The sequence below is a fragment of the Urocitellus parryii genome, chromosome 5 (assembly GCF_045843805.1).
Source record: "Urocitellus parryii isolate mUroPar1 chromosome 5, mUroPar1.hap1, whole genome shotgun sequence".
In the NCBI taxonomy this organism is placed as follows: domain Eukaryota; kingdom Metazoa; phylum Chordata; class Mammalia; order Rodentia; family Sciuridae; genus Urocitellus; species Urocitellus parryii.
In genome coordinates this window covers 197950655-197965941 of record NC_135535.1, presented here as the reverse complement: position 1 = coordinate 197965941, position 15287 = coordinate 197950655, and the positions used below count along the sequence as shown (strand labels likewise).

Genomic DNA, 15287 nt, shown 5'->3' with positions numbered 1-15287 from the left:
CCCATAGCACAAGAGTTAATAACAAGAATAAACAAATGGGACTTACTTAAACTGAAAAGTTTTTTCTCAGCAAGAGAAACAATAAGAGAGGTAAACAGGGAGCCTACATCATGGGAACAGATTTTTACTCCTCACACTTCAGATAGAGCCCTAATATCCAGAGTATACAAAGAACTCAAAAATTAGACAATAAGACAACAAATAACCCAATCAACAAATGGGCCAAGGACCTGAATAGACACCTCTCAGAGGAGGACATACAATCAATCAACAAGTACATGAAAAAATGCTCACCATCTCTAGCAGTCAGAGAAATGCAAATCAAAACCACCCTAAGATACCATCTCACTCCAGTAAGATTGGCAGCCATTATGAAGTCAAACAACAACAAGTGCTGGCGAGGATGTGGGGAAAAGGGTACTCTTGTACATTGCTGGTGGGACTGCAAGTTGGTGTGGCCAATTTGGAAAGCAGTATGGAGATTCCTGGGAAAGCTGGGAATGGAACCACCATTTGACCCAGCTATTGCCCTTCTTGGACTATTCCCTGAAGACCTTAAAAGAGCGTACTACAGGGATACTGCCACATCGATGTTCATAGCAGCACAATTCACAATAGCTAGACTGTGGAACCAACCCAGATGCCCTTCAATGGATAAAAAAAAAATGTGGCATTTATACACCATGGAGTATTACGCAGCACTAAAAAATGACAAGATCATGGAATTTGCAGGGAAATGGATGGCACTAGAGCATATTATGCTTAGTGAAGCTAGCCAATCCCTAAAAAACAAATACCAAATGTCTTCTTTGATATAATGAGAGCAACTAAGAACAGAGCAGGGAGGAAGAGCAGGAAGAAAATATTAACATTAAACAGAGACATGAGGTGGGAGAGAAAGGGAGAGAAAAGGGAAATTGCATGGAAATGGAAGGAGACCCTCATTGTTATACAAAATTACATATAAGAGGTTGTGAGGGGAATGGGAAAATAAACAAGGAGAGAAATGAATTACAGTAGATGGGGTAGAGAGAGAAGATGGGAGGGGAGTGGAGGGAGGATAGTAGAGGATAGGAAAGGTAGCAGAATACAACAGTTACTAATAGGGCATTATGTAAAAATGTGGATGTGTAACCGATGTGATTCTGCAATCTGTATTTGGGATAAAAATGGGAGTTCATAACCCACTTGAATCTAATGTATGAAATATGATATGTCAAGAACTTTGTAATGTTTTGAACAACCAATAAAAAAAGAAAAAAAAAAGAAACAAATTTTTAATTACGGGTTTTTCCTAATGGAGCCAACATCAGGAAGATTTATATGAGACTCACCAAGTTTTTAAGAGAATTATATTGTCATAAACATACTAAGTTTGAAATGAAATGGACAGAGACAGTAACACTGAAAAAGGAGCTTTTGAATACCCAATCTTCTACAGTACAGAAGCTAAGCAAAGTAGCAACTACAAATACAAGTTATCTTTTATAAAAAAGAAAAAGAAAAGGAAAGGAAGAAAGAACGAATAAAAGAATGAAAAGAAAAGGAATGGTGCAGGGAATGGAAGCTAGAGCACAGTGGGTGGAGCTAAGAGTAATGGATAATCATTCCCAGGCAGGACATTAATTGAATTATGATTAAGGAACTTCCATTAATTTTGTAATTGGATTTCAGAATTGCTATGGAGCAACAACACCTATGATTTTCCTGTTTTTCCCCTTTCTAAACAGGAGTGTCTCTCGCAATTATCCTGTATCTCTCTCACCACTGGGTATTTGACATGTGAGGGAATAACTATCTTCTCTACTTTTAGGTCTTTAGTCAAGAAAAATTTAAATAAGGAATGATAATCAAGGTATCTCATCTGCAACTGGATCTGATTTAAATGAAGAGATACTGGACTTTAATGTTACAATAGAATCTGGAAACTGTGGCTTATTTTTGACTTTTCCCATTTCGGTCTACATTAATCAATTACAAAGTTCTGTATTCTTCCTAAATATCCCTTTAACCCATTAAGTCCCAAGTTTTCAATTTTGCAAATATTTCAACAAAACTGACACAGGTATATTAAAATAGATTGAAAATAATAATTTAGAGCTTATATATTAATCAATAGTATAATTAGTATAATCAGATTCTTATTGTAAAATTATGTATTATATAGTTACATAGTATATATACTATATTTAAATTGTTATAGGTAATTTATATCTGAGATGATAGAACAAAAATGGGTTAATTCTCTCCCTCTTCTCTTTGGCAACCACTTTAATATCTTAATTTAATTGCAATTACCTGCATAATTGTTTTCCTGAAAGGCAACTCTCCCCAACCTACTGTGTAACCCTACTTCCTGTTTTATACAGGAAGTTTTATAGAGGAAGTAGGGTTACACAGTAGGTTGGGGAGAGTTGCATTTGGTAAAATAAGAACAACAGCATCAGTCCTAAACCTAAAATAGCTTCCATCACATTGTGCTAAAATATTTGCCTAAATATTTTGTTTAACCACTTTTAAATTTTATGTCCCTAGGACTTAGATTAGTGTCTATTACATAACAGGTAGTTGATAGTTATTAATAGTGAATGACTGACCAAACTCTAATGTCACATGTACTTCTAAAGAATTTAATACTGGGGGCTCAGAGGCAGAGCATTTGCCTAGCATGAGTAAGGCCCTGGGTTCGATCCTCAGAACCACATAAAATAAATTAAATAAAGGTATTGTGTCCAACAACAACTAAAAAATAAATACTTTTTAAAAAGAATTTAATACTTCTCACAATTAAAAAAACTAATATTCACAGCCAGGTACAGTGGTAGCAATCCCAGCAACACTGGATGCTGAAGCAGGAGAATCACAAGTTTGAGGCCAGTCTCAGAATTTGTGAAGCACTCAGCAACTTAGTGAGACCCCATCTCAAAATGAAAAATATTTCTAAGAAGGATTATGGATATAGCTCAGTGATAAAGCATCCTTAGGTTCTATCCCCAATACCAAAAAGAAAAAGGAAATACATTCATTAGGACAATTAAGATAAAAATACAAGCAAATAACTATATGATAACCTGATTCTATTATGAAAAGGCCAAAATTTCTAAAAAATTCATTCATTCAAAATAAGCTATTTTAAATAATGCCAGAAAAATAAATCAATCGTATGGACTCATACCCCATTTCAAAACGTTTGCCTGGTTTTCTAAGTCAGATATTTCAATCTTGACATTTTCTTTCATCAGAAGCTCTCTTTTCTTTGTTATTTCATACTCATTATTGAAGTTTGTAATTTCCTTAATAAATTTTTCTTCCTCCTCTGTCACTCTTTTCTTTGTAACCTCCTGAAATACAGAAATAAAAGATCAAATATAATGTTGGTTGCAATATTTTTCTTTAATGATTTAAAATACAATCATCTAAACTTATTAACAACAAAACTATAAGAATAATAATTTCTGGTATTACTATAAATGGCTTTACTTCATTAATACTGTTTAAAAAAACTGAAACTATTAAACAATGACAACTAACTTCAGATGAAAGATTTATCCTTAAGTAGAAATTCTACCATTTATCATTATGCCAATGTTTATTTATGAATTAAACTTATCATCACACATGCTATTTTATCACTACAATACAAAATTGGGTGGCAAAATAATGACTAAACTTGAAAATTAAAAATCTATACTCAAAGGAATTACTGCTTACAGAAAATAAAAAGAAGAAAAGACAAAAAAAATAGATAAGAACATCCAAAGAAACTTTTTTTTGTTTTGTTTTGTTTTTGTACCAGGGATTGAACCCAAGGGTGCTGAACCACTAAGCCACATCCCCAATTCTTTTTTTTTTTTTTTTTAAAGAGAGAGTGAAAGAGGAGAGAGAGAGAGAGAATTTTTTTTTAATATTTATTTTTCAGTTCTCGGCGGACACAACATCTTTGTTGGTATGTGGTGCTAAGGAGGATCGAACCCGGGTCGCACGCATACCAGGCAAGCGCGCTACCACTTGAGCCACATCCCCAGCCCAATTCTTTTTATTTTTTTATTTTGAAACAGAGTCTCACTTGCTTAGGGCCTCACTAAGTTGCTGAGACTGGCTTTGAACTTGGAGATTCTGCTGCCTCACTCTACAAACTACTGAGATTACAACCAGGCACCATGGTATCTGGCCAAGGAAACTTTTAAAAATGTAGACTGATGAAAGCAAAATTACATATTAATTTCAAAAGCAGCTCTAAATAACATTTTACACATTGTAAGGAAATAGGAATTACCAAAACTTTAGACAACACAAAAACTTAAACTTTGTGACAATGTTAGAATCTAAACATTTTTGGATTTTATTTTCTATTTTCTCTTAAGAGATGTCAAATAATTATGGGCCACATTCAGAATCTGGACTTGTTCAAAACCATCACATCGGTTGGTTCTGACTTTTGACCTGTACTTTTAATATCTTTAAATGTATTTTCTTTAAAATGTCAACTAATCACAAGTCACATCTCCAAGCATCCTGGCATTCAAAACTACTTTTCAGTTTGTTGCCTCAGACTTAAGATAAAAAGATAAAAATACCCATCCTTTCACTCACATCTATAAATGTGCCTAAAGAATGAACACTTCTACCTTTCAAAAGCATTAAAACCAAGGTCTCAAAGCCTGAGCAATTCAAATCAGTTGTACTCTTTCCTTTAGGCTTATTACAATTGCAAATAATTTCTGTTACATCCCTGCCAATAGATCTCTTTCAAGCTATATTACTCTACCAACTGATTTTAAATAGCACTTAATACTTTTTACTTATCTGAATAGTACTTTTTATTTATCTGAATAGTACTATCTGCCAATATGCATATGGGTAATTTTCTAAAAGTATACCTAAGTATATGAAAATACTTCTTGACAAGGTTATTGAAACAGATTTTTCTAAGTGGTTGGAGACTTACAAAGGTTTGGAGAAGCACACTCCTTTGGTTTGTGATTTCATTGCACTGTCTTTCTAAAGCATTTTCATGAGTTTTCAAAAGCTGAAAGAGGAAGGATTTTTCAGAAAACTGCTGAACCTTCAAAAGTACAGAAATCAGAATGAAACAATTAGATTTTTAGAGTATTTATGTTAATAGAACAGATACACACAGTATAAAACATTTTCTGTATTAATCTTTGCAAAATAAAATTCACATTAAACATCTTACTATACATATGCTATCTTATAAGTACTACATTAATTATAAGTTTATAATCATTTCTCCCAATAAGAACATTAACTTCTCAAGGGCAGGGAATGTGTTTTCTTTTTCCTCTTCATACCTAGCACAGTTCTAAGATTAGGTACTAAAGCTTTTGACTATACACAATGAAATTTGACTTCAAGACATCTTGTTTTAAAGAATAAGTTTCTATTCTTACAACTAATAATGGATGAATAAATCATTTATACAACAGATAAACTTTATAAAACCCAGGCAAAACCCCAATCCTATGACTATAATTACATAAAATAAAACATAAACCTGTTAAATTCCTCAGATTTTGAGAACTCATTTTAACTTTTATTGGCAGAGTTTTCAAGAGCATTTTTATTTTCAGAGCCTACAACAGTTGATTAACAATGCTGTTAAGCTGGTACAATCTGAAAAGCATTCCTTTAGGTATTCAATCTACAGATTTTCCCTTCTCCTTTTTCCTTCCCATTCCCTGTTTCCCATAGGAACTCATTTTTTAATTTAGTACCTCATTTGGTTCTAAGCAGAAAAAGATACATTAAACATTAATATTAGATATATAACTATTATTTTATTTAGACTTTTAAAAGTGGCATCTCCTGAGACAAATATTGAGATGAAAATCAGGAAGTTTTGATATGTAAAAGCTAAAAAAGATGCTGGACTAAAAATAGTTTTTCTACAGTGTTCAATATTGGCCCTCATAAGAAAGCATCACTTTGGATGGACTGTTCCTATCTCTACAGAGAAAAGAAAAAGGATATAAATTCAACTTAAATTGCAGAAAGCAAGATTTATGTTAGTTATAAGAACTTTCTCAAGGTGAGAGGCAGGTTGTGAAACCTGTGTCCCAGAAGACATTGAATAGTAAAGAATCTAGGAATAGTCTAGTCCAGAGGCAAAGAGTTGGCTGAAAAGACATTTTGAAATATTATGGCTAAAAGGTCTAGAAAGATCAGCATTTTTTTAAAAAAGTGGCTGAAATAAAATAGAAAATATGATCTCACATTTATATTAGATCACAGCACATCTGCCTACACCTACAGTACTTGGTATCATCCTCATCAACCCTATTTTAAAAAAGACATCAGATAGAAAGATTAGACAGAAACACTATACATGATCAAAGGAATTAAGGTAATACTCTAAAAATTGGGGGAAGAAGAATGAAGTATTTTAGTATTTTACCTAAGACAAAAATTAGAAAACACTAAATCTATCAAATTATATAGAAATTGAAAGCAAGGACAAACAAGAACACACACACACAATTTATATACGATATCTCAGGAGATGGCATATTTTTAAAGTTGGAATGAACTGTACATGTGTATGTGTGTGTGTGTATATATATTACTACATATGTATGTTATATACATGAATATATAATAACTATGATTGCCCACGAAAATGCTTCAGAGACCAAATACTGGCCTACAGACAAAATACGGTTTAATCTACTGAGGTATTTGAAGAACTATGCCTTTCAAAATTAATATTCTTGAATTCTAATTCTGTTGCTGACAGATGTTATAAAAGACCTGTCAAAATTTAAAATGAAGAAAATACCACAAATCAAATGAGTACATTTTAAATGAAACTTAAGCAAACCTATGATTCAAATTCAAAAACACTTTGTTACAAGCTCATAAATTAAAAAGCTTTGTTTCAGCAATCAACACTAAGAGCTAAAAATTCCCACTGCATTCCTGTCCTTTCTTAAAAGGGAAGAATATCAAACAATAAACTGTATTATTTTACCATAACCTGAAACATGAAACCTCTATACCAAAAACTAAAAAAGTAGCAGCTATTCAAAAGATTAATAAAAATGATATATCTATAACTTTCCTCTTCTCTAAAATTTTGTTAATTATCCATTTTGAAGCCCTGTCTGCTTCTTTGGATTTATTTTTACTATTAATCTTTCTTCATTTTGACTTTCTATATTTGTCTTTACCTTTTACTTCTACATTTTTGACTCTCAATCAAGACCTAAAGAGTCAATTAACTAGAAGTTACAGTAATAATTTTAAAATATATCATGATCAAAATATTTAATACAAAATATCTTGGCAAGTATGGAAAAAAGTATAGCATAAAATAAAATGACAAGAGTTTGCAAAGATGAAGTCATTAGGAGCAAGTACCACAAATGCCTCCCATTTACTGATTCACACACTGAGGACATCAGTAGATTAAGGTGGTAGAAGTTAGACAAGGTCTAATACTATTAGTATAGGGTCTTCACATTTTAGTAGAACTAAAGGGACAAAAACATTTGTATCTTTTCCATTCCTCTTTGACAAGTTATTAACTCTTCGTAAATAAAATAGCTTTTCATAGTCACCTATTTGTTAAATGTTTGGTTTTATTCCTTTTTTTTTTCTGTTAACCCAACTAACTTCTTGTTTTTCTCTGTCCTGTGTTTGAAAACTAGACCTACCAATGTGTACAATTTAAATATAAGTAAAAATATAACCCTGAATATACTGATGAGATCAAGATGAGCTCATTTCACAGAATATCCTCAGAAACCTCTCCTTATGACCTCGATGGGGAGAATCAGTAAAGAAAAGATAGGGAATTGTACCACAGAAAATAATTCTAAACATATTTCTCTAAATCAGGTTTGAATTGAAGTATTATCATGCTCATGGTAGATGAACTATTTCTTTTATGGTAAGTAGAAACTTAAGAAACTATTAATTCTATTTCCTAAGTTACCCAAAGATCCCAAGAGGCTATAAGCTATATAAATAGTGGAAAGCTCCTAATGGCAAGAATACAAATTTCTCTCATCTCCCTCTGTCCTCTGACTAGAAATGAAGAGGAAATATTTGCATTCAGTCTTAAAGTTGCATTCCAGAATCAAATGGCCAAGCTTTGTCAGAAAACATTGCTGTTTTAGAAAAGTTTAATTTATAGCAGTGCCAACTCTCTGGTCAATTCTGCTTCTCTAAGCAATATTTTTCCTTTACCTGTTTTATTCCTCTTGGGAATCTGATTTTTAAACAAAGCTTATAGTTTTCCCAGTGAGCTGACTTATCTGGTCAAGGAGGTCAGTTTTCAACAAAGCCATGATTCGTGACTCTTCACTACTCCTTCAGTCTGGGTGCCTTGAGGTGTTTTTCTAACAGAAGAACTTGAAAACTGAAAATGACTGAGGATTTTAAATGAATGTTTGGGTCCAAGTAAGCAAAAATATAGAGCTACTCTTTGTTGTTTATTGTGGCTGTTGTTAAAAATAATCTCAGCCTTGAGGAATTGACATTTTGTTGATTAAATGCTCTTCCCAAAAGCATAACTACTTTAAATAAGAAAACACAAAAAGGGTTGTATGGATTTTACATTCTTAAAATCATAACACTAAGGAAAAGAAATGTGGTTGTTACAACCATGATAAAAGGCATTTTAAACATTAGGGTACATCAATGAATATCATATAAATGGAAGATGTTAAGTGTTTTGGGGTTATTGTTTTGTTTTTCTAAACCATAGATGTAATGCTTAAATAATAACTCACTATGACATAGTAAGAATAATACAGTAAGAAAGAAAGATTCAATATTAGGAAATGTTAGTCCTTAAAATAGTTTATTAGTCTTCCCATGATCTGTACCTAGGAAACTGTACCACAGAAGATAATTTTAAACATATTAGAAACATACATTTCTTTCCAGCATGTCTCCAACTAGTCTTCTTCTTACTCACTCCTTTCTAGTCTCACTAGCTTTTTTGTTATTCCTCAAATAGCTCACACATTCCTTCCTCCAGCCTTTGCAAAGACTTCTTTTTGTGTGGATTGCTGATATTTTAATTTTTTTGTCCACTTGATTTGTGCAGGATGAGATACAAATTCAAATTCATTCTACTACATATGGATTTCCGTTTTTCCAGCACCATTTGTTGAAGAGGCTATCTTTTCTCCAATGTATGTTTATGGGTGCCTTTGTCTAGTAAAAGATAACTGTATTTATGTGGGCTTGTCTCTGTGTCTTCTATTCTGTTCCATTGGCATTCATGTCTGCTTGGTGCCAATACCATGCCATTTTTGTTATTATAGCTGTGTAGTATAATTTAAGGTCTGGTATTGTGATGCCTCCTGCATCACTTTTCTTGCTAAGGATTGTTTTGGCTATTCAGGGTTTTATTCTTCCAAATGAATTTCATGACTGCTTTTTCTATTTCTATGAAAAATGTCGTTGGAATTTTAATAGGGATTGTTTATAATCTATATAGTACTTTTGGTAAGACAGTGATCTTGACTGAAACTGCAGAACATACAGGTGAATCTAGTAATTTTCATTTTCTTAGTGTGAGTACATAATACAATGAGTGAGTGAAAAATACAGTGACTACTAGTATACTTTTGTGCCATTACCTTACTTTGTGCCAAAGTGCTAACAGTTTTATTCACCTTTGCTTTTATAATACCAAGGTACATGTTAGCACAATGAAAATGGAAAGTGATGTCTCTGCACTAAAATAAAAACAGTATAACCTCACACAATCCCTGAAAGTATCTTGAAGACTCCTACATATCTGAACATTACACTTTAAAGAACCAATGCTCTGGGCTGGGGTTGTGGCTCACCTAGCACATGTGAGGCCCTGGGTTTGATCCTCAGCACCACATATAAATAAATAAAATTAAATAAAATAAAGAAAGAAGCAGAGAAAACACTTAAACAAACAATGCTCTAAGGTGGCAACTAAGGAGAGACCTAGGATAACTAACCACCAAGATTTCCATGGGGCCCATGTGATGTTGGCACTGACTATGATGTTAGCTAGTCACTACTGTATAAGTCAACTTTCCACTGCTATAACAAAATACCTAAAAAAAAAAAGCTTAAAAGAAAGAAAATAATTATTTTTATTAAACGTCTCACGGCTTGAGAGGTTTCAGTTTATGGTTGCTTGGCTCCATTGTTTCAGGGCCTGTGGCAAGGCAAAACATTATAGTAGAGAATACACAGTGGAGCAGCCTGCTTACCTCATGGTGGCCAGGAAGTAGTAACTTATTTGCTAAAACTTGGCCCTACCTCCTAAAGTTCCCCCAAATCCTTTTTATCTATGAATGTTTCAATGGATTAATCTACTGATGACATTAAAATCCTTATGATCCAATCTACCTCCCACAGCCCCACCTCTGAACACTGATACATTGAGGGTCAAGCCTTCAGCACATGAGTTTTGGGAAGACATTTCAGACCCAACCCATAACACTCTACCAAGAGAGACCTAAATAAAGTGGGTATAAATTACACGATAATAGTTGAGGGAATAAATATTTCAGGTACAGGAAATAGCAAGTGCAAAAGCCATAAAAGAGTGGTTGGTATATGCAAAAACAAAAGAATCTCTTACAAAGTTACACATCCTTAGAAAATCATATTATCCCAAAACAGGTGGCTAGTGGATAATGCTCAATATGATACTTGAAGGACACTCTCTTTTGTCAATTTCCAAGTTCTGGATAATTATTTATGACAAATGTGATAAGACTTTCTTTATAGAATTAGAGAGAAAATTAAAACTGATTATAAAACTTTTAAAAATGAAAACCTCAAAAATCTTGAGTTTAGTTAGTTTTATATTGTTGAAGTTGCTTGATGTCAATTCTCTTACTAGAGTAAGAAAGGTGTTATATAATTTATTTGCCAATTATTCATGGTGCGATTTAGAGGTTGTTTAATGAATGTTTGTAGAATGAATGATTATCCAATGTGTGATTGGAGATATTTAGAAGTGAAAATCACAGTTAATTGATTTTCTAAGAAATCATAAATCACAAAGGAAACTTTTTAAAAAAAGCATTCTTTTGTGCTATACAGCTTTATGAAACTAGCAAACTAAAATTTAATCTCATGCTTTCTGCATACTGAGCCACAAATTTACTGTTCTTTAATTAAAGAATCGTTCCATCAGTTCCTGGAAAGGAAAACATTTTTTTTCTGCTCAAAACATTTCTAACATTTCAGGCTAAACAATTTGTTAAGAATAGCTCTTAAAAAATAAAGAAACAGAGGCACTGGTAAATTTAACAATTAGAAACAGTGCAGTGGATTTTCCACTTTGTGGATTCAAGCCAGGAAGTACACAACTTTTGTGATTTATAAATACCTTACAGACAGAAATGCTATCTAGTATTTATTTGCTCTAAATTGCTAGAGCCATGAAATATTCTTTGGATTTTCTTATAAGCATGAAAACAAAGTTGAGAAAAAGACATCCAATAAATGATATATATATAATATTTTTCACTTCATTTAGAAATGTAGTCATTTCAGCTCACTTATTATGAAGGGAGGCTTCTACTTCTCAGAGGCCAGGTCTCCCCATAAAAGAATGGTAATCATAAACATGACCATTAATCAAAGAATTCATGTTTAGAATATATGAGCCAAATGGCCCATAAGCACATGAAAAGATGTTCAATAGCAGTGTAATTAGGGACCTGGAAATACAATCCACAATAAGATATCACTTCATACCCACTAAGATATCTTTAAAAAAAAAAAAAAGAGAATAAGTGTTGTTAAGGATACAGAGACTCTGGAACCCTCATATACTGCTGATGAGAATGAAAAATAATGGAGCAACTGTGGAAACAGTCTGGCATTTTCTAAACAATATTAACCTGGGTTACCATTTGACCTAGCAATACAATGAATGTTCAGACAAACGCTTAAACATAAGTGTTCACAGCAGCTAAAAACACTGTTCATAGTAGCTAAAGAGTGAGAATAACCCAAATGTTCAATTGATGAACTGATACACAGAATGTGGTTTACATATACAGTAAAATAGTTTCAGCCATAAGAAGGAATAAGATATCAATACAACATAAATAACTTTGAAAATATGCTAAGTGAAAGAAGTCAGTTACTAAAGATCACATACATTATAATTCTATTTATGACATGCCCAGAGATTAAAAAAAATGTATCAATTTTTGAATGTTGGGACAGGGACATAGAAGAGTAACTGTTAATAAATAGAGGGTTTCTTTTGTGATAAAGACAATGTTTTAGAATTATGTAGTAATTTTTAGTCTGCTTTGTAGCTTCTCAAATGTATTTTTATTTTGTAAAGTGACCTAGCAGCTGTGTCCCCACCCGGAGCTTAAGAAAAAAAAGCATTTTATGTAGCTTAAGTGCCCTGTATACCCTTCCCTGATTACAGTTATCTTCCACCACTAAGAGAGATAATCACTATCTTGATGGGCTATTTATCATCCCCATGCATGTCATTAGACTTTTACTATATTTATATGTCCCTTACAAGATATGTTTTTGCTTGCATATTTTTAAATGATACCAAACTTATGCAACTTCTATAGGTTTTTTAAATAACATTGTGTTTTAGAGATTTATTAATTATTTTAAAGTCATCATTAAGTGACTTTTTTACAATGACATCTAGTACTTGGAACCCTGAGGTCATACTCCTAGGAATAATAAATAAGTCCATTAAATGTCTCTGCCTCCCCTTTTACCCATTTAATCAAGTGATTTTTCCAAGCATTTGAAACTACCATTAATTGAGTTATTGTTCAAAATAAAAGAATTTAAAGTGCATTTTATAGTTTGAAAGGCTTTTTAAAGACTTGAGCATAACTCCTTCAGTGAGGGGAAAATGTACAGGGGGAAATCTTGCATTATATTCTGTCATGTCATAAATCATACCAAGAGTAAATGATAAAACATAATCAATAATTAACCTGAAATACTTCAACCGACCACAGGCACTCTCTACATAACCACTCTGACTTTAATGATGAAAACTTGCTTGCAGACACCATGGTGGCCTCCTTGACATGCATTCCTCCTTTCCTTGGTAACTAGTTAATCCAGAAACCTGCACCATTCCAACAGTCCCGTGGATTTGGAAAACCACAGTTACTGGTTCACAGGGTAGTCACAAGTCACAATTTGTGAAAAATGAGATGGGAAAGACAAGTTACCTGTTGAGGGTCTGAGGAAGAAACTTTCTTGCTTTTCAAAGAAAGTTTCTGGAAACAACATTCTCTCTCTGGTTTTGAACAAAAAAGGCATGTGACCTTAGGAGTTGGCAGTAAATTATTTCACAAGGGCACATTATTCTACTTTAGTAATAAAATTCCTGTTTTGCTCAGTGCGATAATATACTCAGTTAAAAAATACATTCCCAGAATCCACTGCCAATGTAGATTATATAGCAAAATCCTAATTTTTGAGACACAGGCCTTAAGTCCCTGGGGAGGAATTCCCTTCCCCTAAAACAATATAAGGCTGTTTGAGGAGAAGCTTTTTATTTTAGTCCTTCTTCTTTTTCCAGCTGGAATTCAGATATGATGCTTAGCACTAGAACAGTACTTGTGACTCTAAGGAAGTAAGTCACATGCTACGGATGGTAAAAAAAAATATGAGTAGTCATATTACGAGGACATCTTTCCAAAAGAACAGTATTCTCTTGCTTACATAAGGGTACTCAACTGGTAAAGCAAAGCAACAATGAAATGGCACATTCCTATTAATAACTTCTTTAAACACACATGACACATACTTAGAAAATTTGACACAATGAAGTAAACGACAACTTTGAGTGAATCATGCCTTCAGTTTCCTGTCACTGAGTCTTCAAACTTCCCTTCATCTACTTTCTTCTTTTTTTAATATTTTTGTAGTTGTTGAGAGACCTTTATTTTTTATTCATTCATGCACAGTGCTAAGATTCAAACCCAGTGCCTCACACATGCCAGGCAAGTGCTCTACTGCTGAGCCCAGCCTCAGCCTCCACTTCATCTGCTTTCATCTTTCCTTCTTTCCCTCCTTTTACACTACAGTATAATGGGTTAAGGCAAGTTCACAGGGTAGTCAACCAGTACAAATTCAAACCTTGGATCTATTACTTACCACTTATGTGACCTCAAACAAGTAACTTAATTTCTCTGAGTTTTAAATTTTCTTAATGTCAACTGCACAGGGTTTTCTTATAAAAATTGATATAATCTTTAAACTGCTTAGGATAAGCTCTGGTCCATAGTAAGAATTTAGTTATTTAGTTTTAGTTTTTAAAACACAAAAGACATCCCTCCTCTTGTCTAAGGCCAATTCTTACCTTGTACTCTGGATCCCATTCTCCTTTTACCACCCTATGTACTTTCAATGTTTTAAAGTCAAGTGGCTTAAAGGAATTCAGTGAAGGAGACTTAAAGATTATAAGCAATATAGTATGACTATGCCCCAAATTTTCTTGGTCACGTTGAATTAGACCAGAAACAGTGCAAATGCTAGGAAGAAAGTCATAGGGTCAACACTCTGGTGCAGACACCAACTTCCTTAACAAGACCCCTAATGCTCAAGAAATAAAACCCAGAGTCAATAAGTGAGATAGCCTCAAATTAAAAGGCTTCTGTACAGCAAATGAAACAATTAAGAGTATGAAGAGAAAGCCTAAAGAATGGGAGAATATCTCTACCTGCAACTCTTCCATTAGGGGATTAATATCCAGAATATGTTAAATATTTCAAAAAAATTAACACTAAAAAAAAATCAATAAATGGACAAATGATCTAAACAGAGATTTTCAAGTGAAGAAATACAAATTGGCCAACATATGTATGAAAAAAATGTTAACATCCTTAGCAATCAGAGCAAGAAAAACCAAAACTATACTGAGAGTTCATCTCACTCCAATTAGAATGGCAATCATCAAGAACACAAGTAACAATAATTGCAGGCAAGGATATGGGGGAAAAGGTACACTCATGCACTGTTGGTAATAGTGAAAATTAGTACAACCACTTTGGAAAGTAATATGGAGATCCTCAAAAAACTAGAAATAGAACCACCACATGACGCACCCATCCTACTCCTTGATATTTATCCCTCCAAACTAAAATCAGCACACTACAGTCACAAATGCAAACCAATGTTTATGGTGGTGCAATTCACAACAGCCAAATTATGGAACCAGCCTAGGTGTCCATCAATAATAAACAAATGGATGGAGAAAATGTGGTACACATACACATGGAGTTTTATTCAGCCATAAAGAAGCATGAAATTAT

At 33.2% G+C, this 15287-nt stretch overlaps 1 protein-coding gene across 1 annotated transcript in view; it reads right to left on the bottom strand.

Moving 5' to 3' along the window:
• Ccdc172 (coiled-coil domain containing 172) overlaps positions 1 to 15287 on the bottom strand; it is a 59475-nt gene that overhangs the window by 37146 nt on the left and 7042 nt on the right. Inside the window, exons 3-4 of the mRNA XM_026389213.2 lie at positions 4949 to 5065; positions 3176 to 3341 (exon numbers count right to left, since the gene is read on the bottom strand). Of these exons, the coding sequence (XP_026244998.1) occupies positions 3176 to 3341; positions 4949 to 5065 (283 nt within the window). The remainder of the gene's footprint in view (positions 1 to 3175; positions 3342 to 4948; positions 5066 to 15287) is intronic.